Source organism: Tribolium madens, unplaced genomic scaffold, assembly GCF_015345945.1.
Source record: "Tribolium madens isolate multiple individuals breed KSU strain unplaced genomic scaffold, Tmad_KSU_1.1 Scaffold_20;HRSCAF=117;Tcas5.2_LG4, whole genome shotgun sequence".
NCBI lineage: Eukaryota > Metazoa > Arthropoda > Insecta > Coleoptera > Tenebrionidae > Tribolium > Tribolium madens.
The window spans coordinates 7450194-7463207 of NW_025400985.1; the positions used below are offsets into that span (position 1 = coordinate 7450194).

Genomic DNA, 13014 nt, shown 5'->3' on the forward strand with positions numbered 1-13014 from the left:
TCGAAATGAAACATATTTATTATCAGCTTAACTACACTTACAGTAAATCCTTTACTCATAAAGGAAAACACCTAAGTATGTAATATAAAATAAAAGTTATGAACGGTATCACAGATTAATTTAAAAAATACATCCTCTATTTCAAGTTTCTACATTAATTTGACAATATAGTTACCAAATTAGCTTTGATAACAATCCTAAACTACACACAAACAACTCTGGTTACATAGAATCTTATCCAGACAGAATCAGTCATCGAGCGTGTGTATCCTCGAGGCGTGTCCACTGGGCACGAACTCCTTCAGCGAGTAATACCTATTCGTGTCATCCCTATCCACTGACGTGATATGTTGAAAGCAGCAAGGCTGCGAGATATGGCTTTTGGGAGGAAGAGGTGCAGGCTTTGGCACTTTCCGCTCTTTCTTCTTCTTCTTTTTACCTAAAAGCGGCTTTTAGTCACTGCAACATCCATCAATCATCCATATTTACCTGGCGTAGAAAGCGATATATTTTCAGGATCTGAAACTAACCGCTCGATATGCGACCACATCTCATCGGCAGCTTGGGCCGTGTCGAAGCTGAAACCGATGTGTTTGGTGTGGTCCGAGGAGCAGCACATGGTGTGAAAAGCATTCCCTGCGACTCGATATGAGGACAAGTTGTCGATGGTGTCGTTCCAGAGCATGAAACAAGTGCCCCTTTCTGCGAGGGCGATCTGAATACGGCGCTTGTCGCGAGCACGGGATTCCCCGATATCGAGGACTACAACGGGAATGCCGGTGTAGACGAGTTGCCAGTCTTTGTCGGAGGTTGTTTTGAAGTATAAGTTCGCCAAAGAGCCACAAACGTATACCTGGAATGGAAGATTTGAGATGGGATGCATTGACTCATCACTGTTTTAAAAGTGTATTACAAATCAGTGACGTAATGAGAAAATAAACCATATTTAATTTTATCCGTGATTCATTTCTCTTGCGCAGAGACTTAATTATGTTTCTAATTTATTTACATTATAGTTATCACTACACAGATTTCCCACCAGTACTCTTCCAGTAGTGGCATTTTTTTTACAAAACAAATAAATGAATGTCAACAGCGGGTCCTGTGAAAACTAATTTTCTAAGCTTGGATGAAGTACTAATAAGTTTCATGAATAGAACTTGGAATTTAGCAAATATCAATCCGACAAAAGTAAATCTGAATTATAGAATACATTGTTAACATGCATTTATTGCCACATTCAATTACTATAATCATTTCAATCAACTATAAATCCAATTTTCGGTTAATCTGTTTAAAATTTAGCGTGGGCGTCATTGACAGTTATGGCCGGTTTATACTGTTTTGTACTGTATGTAATTTATTTTTGCATGAAGAGAAAATAAATGTCACATATTAAATTTTAATGGAATAATTAATCTATTTGGATATGGGTGGTCGTGCGTGACCATCTCTTAACCATGTAATAAATCATGTCTTGTTATCTCTGATTTATCGATATTTTTTGTGTACCTAAGGCTAGTTTTCTTTTGACCTAAAATTTGGCATAAAAAATAAAAGTTTTGACTAAATCCAAACACCTATAGTATATCTGGAACAACATTTTTTCAATTCCAAACCAATAAACTAAAGAGTGCGAGTTATAAAAAAGTTTATTGGGAATTTTTTGTCCTATACATAGTCATGATTTAACACCCTGTAAAATTTTACCGATTTTATATTTTAAACGCACTTTGTATAAACTGAATGGTTTTGAATGACTCGTTTGAAATAATGAAATACCTATTTGTTTTTCACTTATAACAACACGAGACCTTTTTTTCGAAGTAAACTTGACATTTTAAAGAGAATTTTGTTTTCTGGCAATTTAAGGAAAAAAACAGCTTCTGAAAAAATTACGAGTCCGTAGGACGAGTAATTTTTTCTGGCAGTTTTTTGAGTTAAATTACCTAAAAGAAACAAAACTCGAATTAAAAGTGTCAAGTTTTCTTCGTAAAAAAAACAGCTTGAGTGTAATTCGGTAAGACAATTTAATGAATACGTAAATCCGATAATGCAGACCTACTAGATTCAGACGCTTTTAAAAGTTAGGTTCTGTTTTGTTGCTGTCATAGTGACAAAAACACCGCGGCTTATGGGATTTAGTGTATGAAAAAAATTATCAGTATTATTTACCGAAAACTCTAAAACTGAAAAAATATGTTATTCAATATTTTATTTATTTTTAAATATAGCTGGAACTTAGTAAAGTTAAGTAATTTTAAAAGTTATTTATGTACCAAGGAAATAAACAACTGTTTTAATCCCGAGAATGTAAGTAATTTTTATTCGAAGGATTAACGATGTTATTCCAGAGATGTATACAAAACTTTCCTCCCAACGGACTAAATTAATAATAATAATATAAGAAAATGATAGATTTGCCAAATAATTTGACAAAATATTCAGTTCATTAATTGCAATTTTCAGAGTAAAAATCGGTATCAATAATTTGTTTACGACAAAAAACACACAAGATTCAATTCATTCAATTCCACTTTATTTTTTTTAAGAGTAAAAATAAATATTTTATTAATTTTATCCACAATCACTCTATAAAGTGACTTTATTCCACACTTTAGATGCGTATCAAGTACCACTTTATCCACTAGTGGAATAAAGTAACTTTATTCCACTGTTAGAGCTTATTCCATATCTGGTGGCCAACTGACAGTAACAGAAAAGACACTTGGAGTGCGCCCACTTGGTTAAGATAAAAAAATACACGGGCGTACTGTTTTTCTCTAAAAATTTTGAAGACAAGGATTGTTAGAAATATCATTTTTGAAAATTCTTTTCATGCGTTAACAATTTAATAATTTGTTCATTCTTCATTTTATGTACGAGTACCTACTTATTATAATTTTTTAAAGAATAACAGTGGTTTTGAAATATTATTTCATACGACTCCTATGAACAATATATTTTTTTAATAGTAAAAATAGTGTCAAAATTCAGTCATTTTTGACAACGTCAGTTCGCCACCAGATTTGGAACAAGCTCTAGTAACCGCGTAACAGCTTACTATGTTTAACCGAAAGCACATTTGGCGTGGCGTTTAAATGTCAGTTTAATTTTTAATTAAGTTTGGAATAATTTGGGCCTGTGATTGCGGATAAAACGTTATATTGCAGTCGTATGTTAGTCGCGTTTCATCCACTTAAGAAAATTAACGGCTCGAACTATCGTTCTCGCGGTGGATAAAACGCTACCTAACACACTCTTACAATAAATAACTATTATTTTCAAGGGAATAAAGTATAAAGTACCAGATTCTTAGTAAAAAATGTGGGAATAAAACATCACTTTATTCCCTGCTGGAAGGAAACTGTTTTTTATGTCGCGTTGGTTTTTTTTCTTATTTGTTTGTTCGCGGTTTAGTTTAAATCAGTGGCGTATCCACAACAGGGGCAAAAGGAGCATTTATTTTTATAGTTTTTTTTTTTAATTTTCAGTGTACCTAATAAAACTTAGGTCTCAGATAAGAATTAGAACAAGATCATGCCTGTGGCAATCACATTGAAATTTTCATAATTTTCAAGGCCACACAATTCAATTTCTTGTCTCACGCGTGACTTAGTTTGATTTTTTCCAATATTCTCTTATTGCTTCATTTCCTCCAAGATAATCATAGGTATGTGGTAAGTAATTTCCGTAATATTTTACCCAGATTATAGTACACAATAGAAATTTTACTATCAATAAAAATAGTTCACTAGCACTCCTTTTTACAACATTCAATGTTACGTTATTTAATGTAAACATTAGAGAGAACAGTTAATCAGCTTCTTTGTTCGTTTGCTCTATTTTTATGGATGTTATTTAGAGCACTATGATTGTATTTGATATGAAATGTGTTAGACAATTAGACATTGGACAAGTCATGAACAAGAAATGAACTCTGAACTACTCGAATTCAGTCAAGCTTGCACTGTAGTATTTCGTGTTTGCGGTAATGACAGTCGGGTAGTTACTAGTGCACGGTAATTCCTAATAACAAAAATTAAAGCGAAAATAAAACAGCAGTTGCATCTTGCAATTACAGTTTCGACCCAAAAAAGATTCACAAATAATATTCGTTTCAGAGCTGCCCTTGAAAAAAACTGGGTTGGCAGCACTCACAAACGTGTTAATTACGAATAAAATCCTCTTTAACAGCTAATTACATGTAAATAAAATTTAACACCACGCAGCTATAATCAATTTTACTGTCATTTCAACGTTCTTCATGACTTCCTTTTGTTGAACATGTGAGATAAAAGCATTGAAATGAGTGTTTTATTGTCTAGGTCTTGATCTTCGTATGACCTCTCCATATCTGTGAGAACTTGGGTCTTGTGAACGGGTAACTAAGCCACTTTGTGCGAATAAAAATGAAATTAGCTTCGTTTCCACAATCTCATATTCCATTTAAACGAGAACAATCCTCGTCCCACGTCACTGTGATAAATAAATATTATCAGTGTACACAATGAGTCACGGATAATTGTCAACAAATAGGGGCGCGGTGTCGATTTCATCAATACTGTTGTATAAATTCGTAGACCCACCTGCGTTTTCAACCCTTTGAAGAAGGTTTCCACTTGCTGTTTCTCGTAGTTCGTAATCTGACCTTCTAATGGTTTCCTTTCCTCCCGTTCTTCAGTTTCATCACTTTCGGCCCTCCCTTCACTACCGTCCTCACGTTCCCCGTAACTACTTCCGGAGGTAGTTGTACTCGAGTCGCCACTTCCTTCCCCTGTGGATGAGAGTCGACGCCTCTGTTGGTTATTTCTGTAGAGGAACTCCTGGTAGGAATCGTACTTCTGGGAGAAACGGTTTATGGCATATTCGGGAGTTTCCTGTTTGGTCGATAGGGACAAAGCGGACAGTCTTTTGTCGATAGGATAAGACGAGGTCGAATACATGCTGTAATCACTCTGTTGCATCTTCTGGAAAAAACAAACGAACCTTGAAATACGTCTTGGCCATTTTTTATTTATAGCATTGGTATTGATCAATTTTTTTGTGATATTGACCCATTTATTGGACCGCTATAAATATCCCAAGCAATAAAAGTAAAAATGTCACAAATAGGGACAAGCCCTAGTCGTGCTGATAAGAGATTATCGCATTTATTCCCATGGCCCAATATAATGTTCGAAAAAGCATTTACTTTTCAACTTTTCACTGATTTCTCGATCGTTATTTATTTTTTCGGTCGTGTGAAAGTCTGATGAGCACTTTGTGTAACTAACTGAAGCTTCCTCGACAGGCGTTCTGTCATTGATTACAAAAGGTGAAGTCGTGGAAAATATCGGTCGATTACCACGAATTACCGATCATGATTTTGTTGACGATTTAAAAAAAATTCTTATCGCACAAACTGTGAACAAAAGATTTACGCAGAATTCTGATAACCTGGTTTGGTGACGAAATAGGGATTCAGAAACATAAAAACGGTTGTATTAAATCCTACTAAGTTTATTTGATCGTTTTTGGCACTTTTATGCTTTATACTTTTACTGCTAAACCTACTTTCTCATATACCTAGTTCTGTTTCGCAAAGGAATATTTATAACGATTAAAATGTAGTAATTTATAGTTTGTATTTACGCTCATATGTATAGGAACTACTACGAACTGAAGTGGTCGGTTTTCAGTGATATTTCTTTGCTACCATTCATAACAAAGTTTAAAGATTTTCTTGCTAAAATGATATTTTAAAGAAAAAAAGAATTGTAAGTGTGTACCTAAATAGCAGAAACCAATTTGAACTTTTATCTAAACAAGAACAGAATTAAAATAATTTCTGCGAAAAATTAATATTTCAGTGACTTTTTTGACTATATCTGAATTTAGCTCAGTATAACTGAGAACAAAGTATTCATAAATCATCAAGAACAAAGCTATTTGATGAAATAGCTACTTGTTTTATTTTCTGGTCACAATAGAAAATATATGAAATAGAATTTTTAGTTTTATAGGAGAATAATTAAAATGACAATTTTAGTAAAACGTGAGAACTTGTCAAAAATGGGTGTTTTTTTAATTAAAAATTATTAACATAAAATCCATTATTTATTGTACTTTATTCATGTCATAATTGTGATGCATTCTGTTTTTAATCTACATAGTTAAAAAATTGTTTTTTGTCTAAAAAAGTTTTGTTTATCATCGCAAATTCGGTTTTTGTAAAAAACTCAAAATTATTTTTTTAAAGTTTAACAGATTATACAAGGTTTTTATAACAAAACGTATGAAGCCAATTTTTTCTACAATAAACATTGGCACATTCTCGTGAGCATCATTACAATGTTTTATCTACACTCTGTAGTAGTTTGTAAATGTTTTGACATTGAGAATCTATACAAACCATGCATTCATAAAATTTTCACTACACTCTTTGTGGATCTACATTTTTTAAAACACCTTGTACAATGCGATGTGAAAATCAATAATTACGAGCAGAAAGTCTGATTTGAACAATCAGTTTTTTAAAAAAACACATTAATTAAGTCTAAAACTTTTAATCACTTTTGGCTCTGTTAAGGTGCATTTTTACTAATAACGTTTTGTATAATCTATAATCCGCCATGTGAATTATAGGATTTGAATAATTTTGCAAAAATTCAAATTTATGGAGAAATTGTCAGTGGAAATGGTAATGAAAAATTTAGTTTCTATACTCGACCTAGTTTTTTCATTGAGTTTAGTCATCTTGCTTGCCGTTTTTATTTTCAGGAGAAGGTAAGAGGACTTTGTTATAACTTGTTGCATTTATTCGTTTTTTATCATCTTTTAGATCAATTAAAATTTCAAGTGCTGCGTTTCGTCGAAGAGAAAACGGTCCTGACTCATCCTCTCCTTGCAATAAATCCGAGCACAGCTTTCGTTTTTGTCGCTTTTCCAGTTCCACACATTGTGCCACTTCCTTTTCTTTCAATGGGGTTATGTGAAACGCATCTTCCAGTCTCGTACTAAAATTCCCTTCTTAATTGAATTAATTAGCCGGAATTAAGTCGGGGTGGCATTGAACTCGGCGCACATGCAAGATATGGCATGTACATCTCGATGATCCACTTCGCTGCAGGTTTATAACACTTTACAACAGGTTTATCAACTTATCGCCGCAGAATTGTTACATATTTCAATGCAACACTAACCTCGATTGTGGTTACAAATTGGAAGTACACCGTGTTTGGGAGAGGATTATTAGAGCAGCATGGGTTTTTAAAAAACCAATGGGCTGAAAAATTCCACCCAACACATATTAGTGAACCGTGTAACGGTGCAAAAACTGAAAGTAACACGATTAATACGAAGAGAGATTCTATTATTACTAATATGAGTGAATTTTAATGAGCAGATGGAGTAAACAAATTCTTTATAAATATTGTTAGTCAGCAGTGACTTCACCTGCCGTTCGCAGAATTAATCCTTCATTTAACATAAAAATCACTGTAGATTTAAGAATTTTAATTAAAGATAACCATTTTACTTCCTCGAGTATCTGGTTATAATCTTAAAAAGGTGTTCATCAAACCGCAAATATTTATAGAGCGCAGCATGGTTTCCGCTTTATATTATCTTCATCAAATTAATGCATTAATGAGAATCTACTTGAGTCGATGTTGAAACACAACACTAGGCTTGTAATTATATAATTTGGGATGTGACACTGTCTACCACTAAAAATAATGAAAGAGAAAACGTAAAAACGTGATGTGTTTGTCTAAGATTTAGCACAATGTCATTCGAAATTAGCAAATTATTAGTTTTTTTCCTTCTATAAATGCTCATTCACAACAAACAACGTAAATAAACCACTAATTGATTGGTTTGTGGTCTTTCAAACCTTTATATGAAAAAAAAAATAACCAGAACTTTAATAAATTTACAAAAAAATGACAGAAACGAGTTTTAAACTCTATTTATCGGACACTCATATTCTTATCTTGTTTTTGAAGATGATTATGGTAAACGTTAAATCTAAAAGATAAAATGAACATCAACTTATAGTTTTACTGTACTTAAGGCGACTGAAAATGAAATTTGAAGTAACAACCGGAAAAATTTTAGGTACTATACACATACAGGGTGTGGCAAAAAAAAATTGCGACTTCTGTTTATATAAAATTGTGGACATTTAACACACTGCACCAGCCAATGGTACGGTGCATTTCATAGTTTTTCGTCTATAAACATTTCCAAAAATAATAATTATTTTCGACCAAAAAAGATTCACTTTCGATAATTGTTTAGGGAATCGCAAAAAAATACCAATTAGATTTTAAAATAAACGCACCTTTACATTTTAACTTTAAAATTATTACTTATTATTTACGATTTGCTTACATTATTCTGTGTGACAATGAGAAATGTATAACAATATTAAACTTGCGGAAAACAAAAATTAGATTTGAGAATGCAAAACTTTTCAAACATTTGAACTTTTATATTAAAAAATAATAAAATTTCAATATAATGGAAAAAAAACAATAACTTTCGTTTTTATACAGATCTGCGCCAGAACTCGCGTCCCAGAGAAAAATGCCATATAAGGTAAGATACCAGGAACATGGCAAAAATGTTAAAAAAAAATATCTAGAGCGTTAAATTTTGCACTATGACTATTTATTTCTGTTGAAAAATAATTTTCCAAATTTTTTTTGCTACAGACTGGTAGAAGAGGAAACACGAAAAACGTAACTATGTTCAATGTTATTTGTGGCTTTTATTGGCAAAATTTTTGTACCTTTACTAAATAATTGTAAAAAAACATATACAAGATTATTAGTATCATTAAATAGACATAAAAAAATGTCAATAGATGTCAGATAGAATTTTTTTAACATTTTTTCCATGTTCCTGGTAGCTTATCTTACTTGAAATTTTTCTCTGGGGCGCGAGTTCTGGTGCAATCTGTATACATAAATATAAATGAGAATTATTACGAAAATTTTAAACTCGTTGGTGTCCAAACTGTGACAATTGTCTGTAAAATGTTTTCTTTTAACTCTAAAAGACTTTCAAGTCTTAAAATTTGAAATATTGATTGGACTTCTATTTAACAAATGAAAGATAAGTTTTTTCACTAAAACAATGCAACATTTTGATTCAAAAGGATCCAATTAGAGTCGCTTATACACGTACAAATGAGATACTTGTTAGATTTTCTACGTGATGCCGCCAACAAAGTCATGATTTCGCACGTTGGCACACCTGGAGTATCTAAAATCGACCTTTGCTTAACAAGGGTTAACCTTTGGTTGCTCGCTTATTACGGCACCCAATTTTCAGAAGATGTTCCATCTCTAGCGTGATAAATTTCTAGCTGAACCATAACAAAAATTGAACGTCGTTAAGCACGAAATCGAATTTTTTTAATCTAAATTCGCCACGAGACCTACTCGTGTCAAATTTTGTCGCTTTTTTAACGTATTACCCAAGTCGTAATTTCGCAACGAAAGGAAACTAAGTAAGTCTATTGTCTCTTTACAAGACGCAATGTTTGGCATTTTGCTGTAATAACAATGACTGTGATACATTAACTGCGAAGTGTTACGTCATTACGATAATGCTCGAACAAAGGATCTTTAAGGATTGGGAAAAATGAACAAAATGGAGGAAGAAGTCGCAGGAATAATCTCAAGGTTGCCGCAATGCTTTTGAAATAAAAGCGAAAGAGGGAATTTGAAAAATGCACCCTCTAGTCTAGACCATGACCAGGTAGAGGAATGATAAGATGCGTCACTTTGTGCATTCTGAAAGCTCCTCGAGGCGATGCTGGTTTCAACCAAACGGTCAAAGACCGCGAGTCAGGGTAAAAGCCAGCGGCGGCCCATGGAGGGCACTATATTTTTTGTATTAAAATTATTTTCGACTACACAAAGTTTTTCATTGGTTGGTCAAATGTTTTAGTTAATTTTTTTTTAAATGTCAATTTTTAATTATGTCTAATTATTTTTGCAACAAAAATTAAAAAAATTAATTGATTAGAACAGCAATATCAATAAAAAACTCCATTCTAGACACAACTTTTCGTAAAAGTACAACGAGCCGCCACTGAGCTGTTTGGTGCCACGATTCGAAAGTGTTAATTTGTCGCATGAAATTTAATTAATTGGCCAAGCAAAAATTATTAGAAATCAATTAAAGTAAAAGTGGCTAAAATCGGAAGTGGAAAAGTATTAAAATTGAAAAATGCGGGTGACGCCAGAAAATTCCATCTAAAACGCTGAAAGTGAGAGAGTGCTCAAGTGAGTCTGTAATGAGTCTAATGAAACGTAAAAATATGACATCACTTGTTTATAACAAGTCATCAACGTAAGATTTAACCGGAGCGTTTCCAGTGATTCATTTCGAGTTATTTCGACTTTTCCGCTGGTTGCAGCATTTCCGGTGTTTTTCCGGTGTTTTCAATTAATTACAAATTTCAGGGCCGTGCCTACCGCAAATTTCTCAACCAGCGTGACCAAAGACCTTAACTGATCTTTTTGTTGGTTTTAGTGAGGTCGCACTTTTTACCATCTAAAATTCTCACCTTCTGTAAAATAATCCGGTAAAAATCCGGGATTGCACTGAATCACACTGGAGCGAGTCCCGCCACAAAAATGCTCATTTTTTCTCTTTCGGAAATGCACTCCACTCAGGTATTCCACCTGACCACGAACTGTAAATCTGACTGAGTGTAACGCAAAGCTCCGGTTCGTCGATCCGGTACGACAAGCGAGTATGGAATAGGTTGTGGAACTAGATAGTGGATTGCGGTTGAGGAGGAATGCGCGCGCTCTCAACCACCCGCACTTTTACAATGATTCATTTGAATTTTAATAACATTGAGACGAATCAAAGGATATTTTGTGAGTTTTAATGCCGGTCGCGTTTGCAATAAGCGCGAAAATGCCTTCAGGGTTAAGTGGCGGGATCAAATGCGCCGCAGCTTAGTCGAAGGTGTCATTCATAGAGAAATATTTATCGCTTTTCTAGGAAGCTTCTACGTGTTATGTTGCATATTAATATTTGATTAGTTTTTCATATTGCTTATTCTTTGCGATGTGGCTCCGCAGCTTGTATTTCATGTCGTTTTTCTACGTTTTTCATAATCAGTATTATTTCTGCATATTAATGTTTGATTTGGTTTTAAAAATAGCTGAAATAACGACGTCCGGGCTGTTTTTATTGTTTCATGTTTTGAATATTTTAGACAGGTGTTCTAGGAATAAATACTAGGTATGGACAAATATGGACAAGTGTCATGTTACATTTTTCAGCATTTTCTGTAACACTTACTTTCATTACGAAATGTCGTGAGGTAATTATAAAACATCGAAGTGATAACCTTAATAGAGCTCAATCACACTGAAGAAAATTGTAGGGTATATACTTGTTTTTTTTTCTTTTTATTCTGTCGTTTTATTGTGCGGCCAAAATTTAAAATTGTCCCATTTTTTTATTCCAAACAGCAAACAGCGAAAAATTAATTAAATAAAACCAGCAAAATCTTCCAAGATTTGCCTTTGTTGCTCCCATTACATTGTTTACAGATGTCTGTCGGTGTGGGAATGTTTCCAATGAGAGCTATAAACGCAAACACCACAACACCGTTAGCGTTTGTTAGTTTTTTTTTTTTTTTTACAAAAACAAGACTTTTTCATTCAATAATTTATTGTGGTTGAATTTTTCAAGTTCACATAACAGGCAATTATCTCAATTAAAATAATCTAAAAGTAGTAGTAAAACAATGGAGGAATTACCCAGTTACATACAAAGAATCCTGGATTGTGTGAAAGGAAGTGTATCCACAAATACCACCAAATTAAATAAAGTTGTTAAAGATTTAAATGTTGTAAAGGAATTTACAAACTGTCCTAAAAAGCTTGTAAAAAAATGAAAGTCTGATTTCTCTGATAAGTGAAGATTCTTGACAATTTAAATAAACTTCTTCTTGAGAAAAGTTTCATTTAATTTCGTTTCTTACGCAAGCCTCCTACATTGGGAATTTTTCAGTTCGTGCAAGTTCACGGACAGCACCGTCTTGAAACCGGCTTTTCTGCATTTCTTCAAAATATTCGCTCGTGTACGCCCTGTTATAAGCACAATAATTTTACTTTCAAAACGTTTAAAACGGCTGTTATTTAATTAAGACCTTCTGTTGGTAATTGTTGAAAAGTTGATGACCTCACTTGCATTCATTTAATTATTCTCGACGCAGAGATGACAGGAAGACTCATTATCCTTGATTAGGAGCCAATTCAAGAACAACAACTATTCGTAATAGCTCTAATCGGCTTATTAGAAAAACGTTACTCCTGTATTTTGCAAGAAAATGTGTCCCTCATTTAATCTAATTAATACGGTTCAAAGGTTGGCATAAGAATTTTTTCACGGTCTTTCATTATTCACATGTTACGGTCCACATAAACACGATGACTATCTTTTGATGTATGGCAAGGTTTAAGACATCCAAAATGGCGTTTAAACGATTGTTACCAGGTCAGGGATGTTTGTATTTGTGGAAAGTTAATTTTTAAATCAAATCAAACATCATCTGGGTTACTACAATTTTACTATTAGTACTTGTGATTTTTTCATGAATGAATCCGCCCACAGAACCCCATTTGATGAGTTGTGGGTTGTGCTAATAGACCCAATTTGTTCCATCCACACACACGCCACAGGTAAACTGGAACATTGACCAAGAACTTGAAATAGTTATTTACATTCGTGTGCGGTAACTTACATTTTACAGTGCGAAATGAATTTGAAGCACGACGCGCAGCGGAGTGCTTTAATAATTGAGCACTGTAAAATGGTTAACGCACAAGATTTGTATTAAGCTTTTTGGCCGACGTTTAAACAAAAATCTACAAAATTCAGAATTAATACAAGTAAATACGTTTGACATTAAATATCACGGTGGCTATGCACTCTAATGTCAAACAATTAAAAAAGACGCAAAAACGTCTCAGACACAAAGTTTTGTTATTGTTG

At 33.4% G+C, this 13014-nt stretch overlaps 1 protein-coding gene across 1 annotated transcript; it reads right to left on the reverse strand.

Annotated features, from left to right (window-relative positions):
• LOC123004755 lies at positions 1-10794 on the reverse strand. The gene is made up of 4 exons (XM_044398169.1): positions 10565-10794; positions 4590-4970; positions 490-853; positions 1-439 (listed from the first exon to the last, which is right to left on the reverse strand). Exons 2-4 carry the CDS (start codon positions 4965-4967, stop codon positions 249-251), a joined length of 933 nt encoding a protein of 310 aa, XP_044254104.1. The 5' UTR covers positions 4968-4970; positions 10565-10794; the 3' UTR covers positions 1-248.
• Positions 10795-13014: the final 2220 nt, after the last annotated feature.